This window comes from Triticum dicoccoides, chromosome 5B (genome assembly GCF_002162155.2).
Source record: "Triticum dicoccoides isolate Atlit2015 ecotype Zavitan chromosome 5B, WEW_v2.0, whole genome shotgun sequence".
Taxonomy (NCBI): Eukaryota; Viridiplantae; Streptophyta; class Magnoliopsida; order Poales; family Poaceae; genus Triticum; species Triticum dicoccoides.
This window is the reverse complement of record NC_041389.1, coordinates 564,344,055-564,353,597: the sequence shown is the minus strand read 5'-3', so window position 1 is coordinate 564,353,597 and position 9,543 is coordinate 564,344,055. Positions and strand designations below refer to the sequence as shown.

Here is a 9,543-nt window from a genome sequence, read left to right as displayed (position 1 = left end):
TGCCACCACGTAGGGCTCCGGCACCCTGGCCCGCTCAAAGCCCCCTCCCTCCACTTTTCTTCCACTCCGCCCTGCTTTGCATCTGCACCCTCCTTGTCCGCCGCCTAGGAATCCTCAGACGTCCGCAGCCCCCACCCACGCGCCTGCCCCCCTTGGACTACGCCGCTGTCCACCCAGGATCCCTCCGCAGCCAGGTACCCTCCGCCCCCTTGCCGACGCCGTCCATGGCAGACACCACGCTTAGCAGGTGTTCGGTCAAATGCTATTGGGCTTATTTTTGAACTTTTTGTTGTTTTCTAGAGTAATTCGATGGTGGGGTACTCGGTGATCGAGGGTGAATTGTTGTGCGATGCCTGGTTGGTCGTATGTGCGGACCTTGTAGGCATGAGGCAAAGGGGTTAGACCTTTTGGCAGCGGGTGCATGCTTCGTTTCACGAGGAAAAGAACTTCGAGCCCTATATGGCATCGATGGTACACTATCTGCAACCCCGTCATGAAGTTTAGCGGTGTGGCTCACCGAGTGGTGACAATGTGGCCATTGGGCTCGTCAACCATCGAGATTGTAAGTTTTGCTTCTTGTTGCTCTTCATGTTGCTTAATTCATTCATTTACTCAATGCTGCTCTACAAGTTTGTATAGTGCTGCCATGTTGTACTACAGGACCGAGGGCAGGCCATTCACGCACGTACATTGTTGGATGAAGCTCAAGGGGCAGTATGTGTGGGACGACCTATGTCGATTCTGACTCGAGTATCGTTGAATTCAAAAAACTTGTTAAACATCCAATTATCTTGGATGTAATATTTCCATTTGAACTATTGTTGTACTAGGGATATTCACATGTTATTCATGGATGAATTATGCTATTTTCTATAATTATTTTGAGTGTTGCGGATTTTATTAGAAAAGAAAAACAAGGGCTCCTACAAGGACTCACCTTGAAGCTGACGCCTTGCAGTACATGCTTGTCCCCAAAGGACTTGTGCACATCCCTGCATTCTATAAGAACACCGTGCTCATCACCAATTTGTCTGCTCAAATCCCAGTTCTTAGCCAAGTTCGAACCCTGCAGCGCGATGAAAACAAAGCACCATTCATCAGTGCAAACTCCGTGGTCGCATGGCAACAATTCAACTAAGCTACATCAGGATCCCAGCGTCCTTGCAAGACCGCACCTCGCGCAGGTTCCCTGCATTGCCCAAACAGGGGCTCCTCGTGGCCGACACGACGGCGCCAGCGCCCGCGCGGCACCTCCTCGACGACAGCACGCCTAACCTGCCTAAGCAAGAACATGTGCAAGATATCAGTACCATTGCTCATTTGACAAAAACCAATTCAATCCAATTCAATGAACAGCATAACCGCAGGATTAACTCTTTTTGTGAACCTTGACGCACAATGAACCTAATTCCATTACAAATAGTTTCCCCTTTTTCAGGTGTCGGTGCACAGTTAACCTGATCAATTGCCAATACTACATTCAGCGAGGCAAGCAAGGCATCCATCCATCCGAGAGCCGACAATCCGCCCCGACGAGCCGGCGAATCGGCAGTCCCCCAAGAACGCAATTCGACCATCCAAGAACTACAAGACGCAAAGAGGAAGAGGAAAGATCCAGCCATCCAGGCCGTGGAATTACCTGAACGGGAGGGCGGAGCGGAGGTAGGCGCCGCCGGCGTGGCGCGGGAGGGGGACGCGGCCTACGTGGGCGCCCGCGCACCGAAGCGCGGCGGCGGGGGCGGCGGTCGGCGGCGACGCCATGGTGGCGCTCGGCGGCGGGTGGAGGAGGAAATTGGAGGTGGGTGGAAAATCCTCCTCCTCTCTGGGGGGTGTGGTGTGACGCAACCAAGGCCCACCTCCCGCGTCCGTCAGCGTTAAGCCCGATCACAGCCGTCCGTTGGCGATCCGACGGCTGGGATTCTCCTCCACGCGCGCCCGAAGGATCCCCAAATTACGCGAGGTGGCCGGGCGGCTCGCGAAATCTGCGATGGCGGCGGCGGCGGCGACGGTGCGGTGGCGGGTGCTGGCAGCGTCGGCGGCGCTGCGGCTGGCGCTGGTGGCGTACGGGGAGTGGCAGGACGCGCACCTCGAGGTGCGCTACACGGACGTCGACTACCTCGTCTTCTCCGACGCGGCGGCCGCCGTCGCCGCCGGGGGCTCCCCGTTCGCGCGCGCCACCTACCGCTACTCCCCGCTCCTCGCCTTCCTCCTCCTCCCCAACTCGCTCCTCCACCCCGCATGGGGCAAGCTCCTCTTCTCCGCCGCAGGTAGCCCCCGCCCCCGCCCGCCGCCGCTCGCCTGTTACAGGACTACTATAGTCCCTGTCGAGTTCTCGCGGTGTTGATGCTTTTGCGGTGCAGATTTGCTCGTCGGGTTGTTCATCGACGCCATTCTCGAGCTGCGGGGGGTCCCGGCGAGGACGCGGATCTGGTGCGTGGTGGCCTGGCTGTTCAACCCCTTCACCTTCACCATTGGCACCAGAGGGAACTGCGAGCCCATCGTCTGCGCCGCCATGCTCTGGATCCTCATATGCTTGATGAAGGGTGTAAGCTCTGAATCCTTTTTTTTATGTCTGTTCAGTGATAGCTGCTACCTCTATCAACTAGCTGTGGATATATTGCAGCTGTGTTGATCTGCTGATTCTTACATGTCAAAACTAGGAATATTTCTTTCGAATTTGAGTAGGGATATTATTAGTCTGAAAGTTGCGATGATGTTCTGCAAATTTAGTTTATGTTTACTCTGTCAAGTTATGTTCACCAATCAATCGTCTGTCTGTTGGTTTAGCTTATTTTTGTGTAGTGGAATTTCACCTTTTATGCAAGGGGGTTTTAACTTATTGGACCAATGGATTTACAAACAAAAAATTGGCAGACTACATTTTACAAAGTTGCTTATGCAATGAAATACATGATGGTAACTTCTCAGAAGAAGGAAGGAATACCCATAATCCAAGAAAATCGTACTAGATTTATATCACTTTTGCAAAACCACATATACCAAATAATTTGCTTCTTATACATAGTTCTAGTCTACTATGTACCTGTCCGTTGTTTCTCCTTGAGAGTCATTTGTACTTGGTGCCCAACTGCTAAAGTACCTTTGCTTAAGAATTCAGGTTTTCTTTTGATTAATGTCTTAATGGTGTCATCACAGGGTCTTTTGTCCTGTTTCTTCACTTGCTTGACTCGATGTGTTTAGACAGACATTCAGCATAATCTAGTTTGTGAAGTGAAAGCTGTCAGGCAAATGGTTCGCTTGCTTGCAACTTCCCAAATAACTTGCAGATCATTTACTCTGTTGCTTACTTGCATCATAAGTATGGACAGTTTACTAGTATTTGCAGTCACATGTAGTAAGAAGATTAAAAACATAGAATTATTGTTTATAAGTACTCCCTCCGTTCCTAAATATAAGTCTTTGTAGAAATTTCACTAGAAACTAGATACGGATGTATATAGATGCATTTTAAGTGTGGATTCATTCATTTTGCTTCGTATGTAGTCCACCTAGTGGAATCTCTACAAAGACTTACATTTAGGAACGGAGGGAGTAATTTGCATGGCTATCTTACAGTTTGATTATCTACTGCAGGTAGAGTACTGCAAGCAGCATTCTGGTATGGGCTGATTGTGCACTTCAGAATATACCCAATTATATATGCAATCCCCTTTGTTATAGTCCTTGGCAAGAATTATGCCGGTCCTGCTGGTAGACCTGTCCTTACACAGTGGAGTTCGAAACAACAGTTACAAAGCGATAAAGCCAGGGAAAATGTGGAAGAACCAACATCACTCTTGGCGACTCTATGGAATTTTCTCAGTAGCCTCATAACAAGAGATACCATCCTGTTTGGGTTGTTCTCTGGATCTATGTTCTTTGCTTGGACCGGCGTCTTTTTCTATCTCTATGGGTGGGAGTTTCTAAATGAAGCGCTCCTTTACCACCTCACACGGACTGATCCAAGGCACAATTTCTCGATATACTTCTATCACATATATCTGCACCATCAGCAAGGGTTCTCAAGCATACAGAGGCTGGCTTCGTTCCTGCCGCAGCTGATCGTGCAGTTGGCGCTCATCATACGCTTCTCCAGGGACCTTCCGTTCTGCATGTTCCTCCAGACAGTCGCATTTGTGGCTTTCAACAAGGTGAGACATCTGAAACTTCTTCCTGTTTGTGTCAAACTACTCCGGTACGCTGAAATACTGACAACCGCCACTCCGTCGACGAGCAGGTGATGACAGCGCAGTACTTCGTGTGGTTCTTCTGCCTGCTGCCCCTCATCCTCCCGTGGACCGGCATGAAGCTTAGGTGGAAGGGCCTGGTCTGCGCGCTGGTGTGGATGGGGTCCCAGCTGCACTGGCTGATGTGGGCCTACCTGCTGGAGTTCAAGGGTCGGAACGTCTTCGTGCAGCTCTGGGCCGCAGGCATCGTGTTCCTGGCCGCCAACACCTTCGTCATGATCATGGTGATCAGGCACCACAGGCACACCCCGCTCTTCTCGGCGCCGGCGGGGCCCGGGACCAAGATGGCCGCCAAGAAGGATTAGCCACGTGGCTACTCCGTAGTTTCCTTTCTTTGCCAACTGATGATTGTACGGGTTTTCCGATAAAGAGATGATTGTAACTGTTGCCTTGCCTTAGCATGGAATGGATCTTGCCTGAGTTGCAGCATCCTGTAGCCTTGCTTCCAGGATACAAATGGCAAGCGTACAATAGCAATTCTCTTTTTTAGGTGTTCATCAATAGGAGTTTTCTGTTCACAGGAATTTTGAGATATGACTGGCCAACTGTAATGGGATTTATATTTACTTGAATTCTTGTAATTGCTTCGGCATAGAAAACGTCGTAGCACCTTTGTGTTTTTTTTTCTTTTAAATGTGGGAATTGATTGTCTTGAATTATTACTTGCTTGCATGCTTTTGGTGAATTATGTGATGGTAATTATATCATTAGCTGGTGTTCCAAGATCCAAAGCAGTACTGGTCGAAGTGTGGTACGAATACAAGTCCGTTTGATAGGATTAGTGTAGAGTGGCTACATATAGGATGCTGTTTTTTTTTTGACGTTCACATCACCTTTATTTAGTCATAATAGGCAGGGATTTCTGCCGAAAGAATCTGTAAAATACAATCTGGGGATCATGCACCCAGTTCATACTACTGTTAGTCTCTAAACCTATAGGATGCTGTTAGGAAGACTGAGCAAGATGACCGCGTGGCCTAATGGATAAGGCGCTCGCCTCCGGAGCGGGAGATTCTGGGTTCGAGTCCCAGCGTGGTCGTTTCTTTTTTAATTTTTATTTATATTTTCCGGCAAACTATTCTCTTTTTTGCATGTTTAGACGTCAGTAATTGAAATGCATTGCTTGTGTGCGTGCATGCGCTTGGTCCAGCGGCTAAAGTGCAAGATCGGATGGCCATTGTGGACCGATCTAGTATATCCAATGGTTGAATTAGTTTGGGTGACGTGGCTCAAGTAGAAGGCAGAGAATTTCTCGTAGTGAGGGTTAGCTATTTAGATATAGTAGACTACTACTATTAGGTTGCATGCTTTTGGTAACGCAATCAATAAGTGCCGAACGTGCCATATTTTCTCCTCCCGTCCCGCGCATGTAGAGCAACTTGATTCCTAGCGCGAATCTTAGAGCGTGCAGGTCAGCCATGTCACTCTTGTTTCTCGTTCGGGAAAGCAACTTCTCGTCCCGAACGCCCTAGCATCTTAGAGCATCTTCAGCCGTTGCCCCCTCCCCCCCCCCAGGACGCATAAAAATCACCCCCTGGGGGCGAGCCGGCGATTCGTTCGACGCTGGAGGCAGTTTTGCGCCCAGTCGTCACCCCCAGGCGCCGATGTAGGCCCAATTTTGAAGTCCCATTTCGGCGAAAAGGGCCCATATGGGCAAGAATAGGCCCATATTCGGTGTGGTTCGCCGTGACTCGGCGTTCAATTATCAATGTAAATATATTTTTAACACATATTTCATCACAGAAAAATCAAATACTCCAACAAAATAGTACAAACAACAAATAGTTCAATACAAATTAAATAGTTCAACAAAATAAAAACTCATATTTCATCACATGTCGCGCCCGGCGTCGCCCTTGAGCCTCCATAAGTGCTCTATCAGATCTTGATGCAGTTGATGATGCACCTGTGGGTCTCGGATCTCTTGACGCATACTGAGGTAGGCAGTTCAGGTTCCCGGTAGCTGGTGATCAACTTGGGCAAGAGGACCCTGCCTGTGGTATGGTTCAGTGTCAAACACTGGCTCTTCCTGCTCGCTCTCAATGATCATGTTGTGCAAGATGACACAACAGGTCATGATCTTCCACATTTGATCTTTCGACCAGGTCTGAGCGGGGTACCGGACAACAGCAGATCGAGATTGGAGCACACCAAATGCCCGCTCGACATCCTTCCTGCAAGCCTCCTGAATCTTCACAAACCAGGCGTTCTTGCCTCCAGGCACAGGGTTTTTGATGGTCTTCACAAATGTCGACCATCTCGGATAGATGCCATCAGCTAGATAGTACCCCTTGTTGTAGTGCCGCCCGTTGATCTCGAAGTTCACCGGAGGAGAATGACCTTCAACAAGCTTGGCAAAGACAGGAGAGCACTGCAGCACGTTGATATCATTATGAGTTCCTGGCATACCAAAGAAGGAGTGCCAAATTCAGAGGTCATGTGTGGCCACCGCCTCAAGTACCACACTGCAACCGCCTTTGGCGCCTTTGTACATCCCCTGCCAAGCAAATGGGCAATTCTTCCATTTCCAATGCATACAGTCGATGCTTCCAAGCATCCCAGGAAATCCTCTTGCTGCATTCTGTGCTAGGATCCTAGCAGTGTCTTCCGCATTGGGTGTTCTCAAGTATTGCGGTCCAAACACTGCCACCACTGCCCGACAGAACTTGTAGAAACACTTTATGCTGGTGGACTCGGCCATGCGCCCATAGTCGTCCTGTGAGTCACCGGGGGCTCCATATGCAAGCATCCTCATCGCTGTCGTGCACTTCTGGATCGAGGTGAATCCAAGTTTGCCGGTGCAATCCATCTTGAATTTGAAGTAGTTGTCGAACTCCCGGATGAAATTCACAATCCTGAGGAAAAGCTTTCTGCTCATCCGATAACGGCGCCGAAATGTTCTGTTGCCGTGAAGTGGAGCATCGGCGAAGTAGTCGAAGTAGAGCATGCAGTAGCCTTCGAGACGATGCCGGTTCTTTGCTTTCACCCGCCCCGGCGCCGAGCCACCTCGCCGCGGCTCCCCAGTAGCTGGGCGAGGGCGGCGAGCACCATGAGATGCTCTTCTTCCTGGACATCGGCCTCGGCTTCCTCCTCCAGCAGCGCCGCAAGCACTTCCTCGTAATCCGAGTCCATCGCCGAAGCAGGCAAATCGCCGAACACCTTGCGCCCGATGGGCGTGTACCCGCCGCTAAATTGCCCCTCCGCGGCCAGAAACGGCGGCCGGAAACGCCCAATTGTTGTCGGAGGGGCTGCCGCGGCGAACCTCTGCTATTTTTCCGGCAGGGAATGGCTATCTACCGATGAAGGGCGGCGGGCGGCGCCGGGATATAGCTAGTGGCGACCGAGAGCGCGGGTGGTGGGAGGCAGGTCGGGGAAGAAAAATCTTGACTTTTCACCTGACGGCGTGGGGCTGCCGCGCTTTTCCCTTGCGCCGGAGCCCCCAAGCGCCCCCAGCGCGCCGGGTTCGGCCTGCGGCCGCCGGGCGGAAAAAAGGACCGAACCGGCGATTTCCGTCGTCCCGAGGGCGCGACTGGGACGTTTTTTTGACGTCGACGCCGAAAAAGTCGCCTGGGAGGGCCTGTTGGGGACGCGGCTGGAGATGCTCTTATCCTCTTTTCCCCTGCCCTTTCTCCACCGCTCACTCAGATTTTCCCCTAGGAAGCTAATTTTTTTAAAATAATACATTTTTTATTAATTTTCATAAATATTACGCTGGGTAATTTTTTTTCAAAAATAATACACCGTCGGCTCGCTGCAGGCCGACTGGGCCTAGTCGGCCCACAGCAGGCCGATTGGATTCCAATCGGCCTACAGCTGGCCAACTGGCCCCTGTCGGCCCACTGTGGGCTGATTGGGGGAGCTAATTGGCTCGCTGTGCGCTAATTGTTTTTGCAAAAAAAGTAGGTATAAAAAATATATGTTTAAAAAATGTTAATCATGTAATTAGAAAATGTTAAACGTGTATAAAAAAATATTCCTGATGTATACAAAAATGTACAATATATATGCAAAAAAGTTGACTAAAAAATATGTTTTAAAAAGTGTTAATCATGTATTTAAAAATTGTTAAATGTGTGTATAAAAATGTTCCTTATCTATACAAAAAATATAGAATGTGTATGAAAAAAAGTTGACACTAAAAAAATATATTTGAAAAAAATGTTAATCATGTATTTGAGAAAATGTTCAACGAGAACACAAAAATGTTTCATGTATTGGAATGAAAGGTTAAACGTGTATAAAAAAATGTTCCAGCTCCGGATCCGGTATGGGAGCATTACGGACCTAAGTATGATTGATTGCTCTTTTTGTATGGAATTAGAACATTTTTTAAAACATATTTTTTTGGTGTCAACTTTTTTTCATACACATTCTATATTTTTTGTATAGATAAGGAAAATTTTTTATACATACATTTAACAATTTTTAATCATGTATTTGAAAAAATGTCAGCTTTTCAAACATATTTTTTTGTGTCAACTTTTTTCATACACATTCTATATTTTTTGTATAAATAAGGAACATTTTTATACACACATTTAACAATTTTTAAATACATGATTAACACTTTTTAAAACAAATTTTTTATGTCAACCTTTTTGCATATATATTGTACATTTTTTGTATACATCAGGAACATTTTTTAATTACATGATTAACATTGTTTTAAACACATATTTTTTATGCCTACTTTTTTTGCAAAAACAATTAGCCTACAGCGAGCCAATTAGCTCCAGTCGGTCCACAGTGGGCCGACAGGACCCAATGAACACACAGTGGGCCGACAGGGGCCAGTCTGCCAACTGTAGGCCGACTGGAATCCAATCGGCCTGCTGTGGGCTGACTAGGCCCAGTTGGCCTGCTGCGACGGTGTATTATTTTTTAAATTTTTTTATCCAACGTATTATTTATGAAAATTAATAAAATAATGTATTATTTTAAAAAAAATAGCCGTGCACGGGCCAGAGAACTGTGCGCCGGCGACGTCCGAAGGAGGCGAGGGGCGGTGGAGATGAGGACCGGGAAGAAAGCCGTCTCGTAGCTCCAGCAGGCCCAACATCGGGGCATCCCGCGGTGGAGACAAGGCAAGCTGCGCCGTGCTCGAGGTGTTGCAGCTTGGGGCCATGGGGGAGGAGGCGGAGGAGGCCCCATGGTTCTGCTCCGACGGATCCCGCACGGAGAGCTCGAGCGCGAGCGCGGAGAGGACGAGTGGCGAAGGAGTTGCGCTGGAGATGGCCGGGGATTAGGTGCGGCAAAGGGCGGCAGAGACAAGGTGCGATGACGGAGCTGCGCTGGA

General features: G+C 48.7%; 2 protein-coding genes and 1 non-coding gene across 3 annotated transcripts in view; 2 read left to right on the top strand and 1 right to left on the bottom strand.

Moving 5' to 3' along the window:
- LOC119311638 (protein TRIGALACTOSYLDIACYLGLYCEROL 3, chloroplastic-like) overlaps positions 1-1,789 on the bottom strand; it is a 4,685-nt gene extending 2,896 nt beyond the window's left edge. The window contains exons 1-3 of the mRNA XM_037587299.1: positions 1,640-1,789; positions 1,176-1,275; positions 938-1,066 (exon numbers count right to left, since the gene is read on the bottom strand). Of these exons, the coding sequence (XP_037443196.1) occupies positions 938-1,066; positions 1,176-1,275; positions 1,640-1,761 (351 nt within the window). The 5' untranslated portion in view covers positions 1,762-1,789. The remainder of the gene's footprint in view (positions 1-937; positions 1,067-1,175; positions 1,276-1,639) is intronic.
- Positions 1,790-1,906: 117 nt separating this feature from the next.
- LOC119311637 (GPI mannosyltransferase 1-like) lies at positions 1,907-4,906 on the top strand. Its single transcript, XM_037587298.1, has 4 exons — positions 1,907-2,267; positions 2,361-2,543; positions 3,595-4,151; positions 4,238-4,906. The coding sequence occupies exons 1-4, from the start codon at positions 1,988-1,990 to the stop codon at positions 4,550-4,552; spliced, it is 1,335 nt and encodes a 444-aa protein (XP_037443195.1). The 5' UTR covers positions 1,907-1,987; the 3' UTR covers positions 4,553-4,906.
- Positions 4,907-5,213: 307 nt separating this feature from the next.
- On the top strand, positions 5,214-5,286 carry TRNAR-CCG. Its single transcript has one exon. It is a non-coding gene; the product is annotated as a tRNA-Arg (tRNA).
- The last annotated feature ends 4,257 nt before the right edge of the window (positions 5,287-9,543 follow it).

Excerpts from the sequence above, each read along its gene's own strand:
- LOC119311637 (XM_037587298.1), top strand. The coding sequence starts at position 1,988 with ATGGCGGCGGCGGCGGCGACGGTGCGGTGGCGGGTGCTGGCAGCGTCG. Across the intron at positions 2,544-3,594 it reads CCTCATATGCTTGATGAAGG|GTAGAGTACTGCAAGCAGCA; the intron begins GTGTAAGCTCTG and ends TATCTACTGCAG. Across the intron at positions 4,152-4,237 it reads CATTTGTGGCTTTCAACAAG|GTGATGACAGCGCAGTACTT; the intron begins GTGAGACATCTG and ends GTCGACGAGCAG.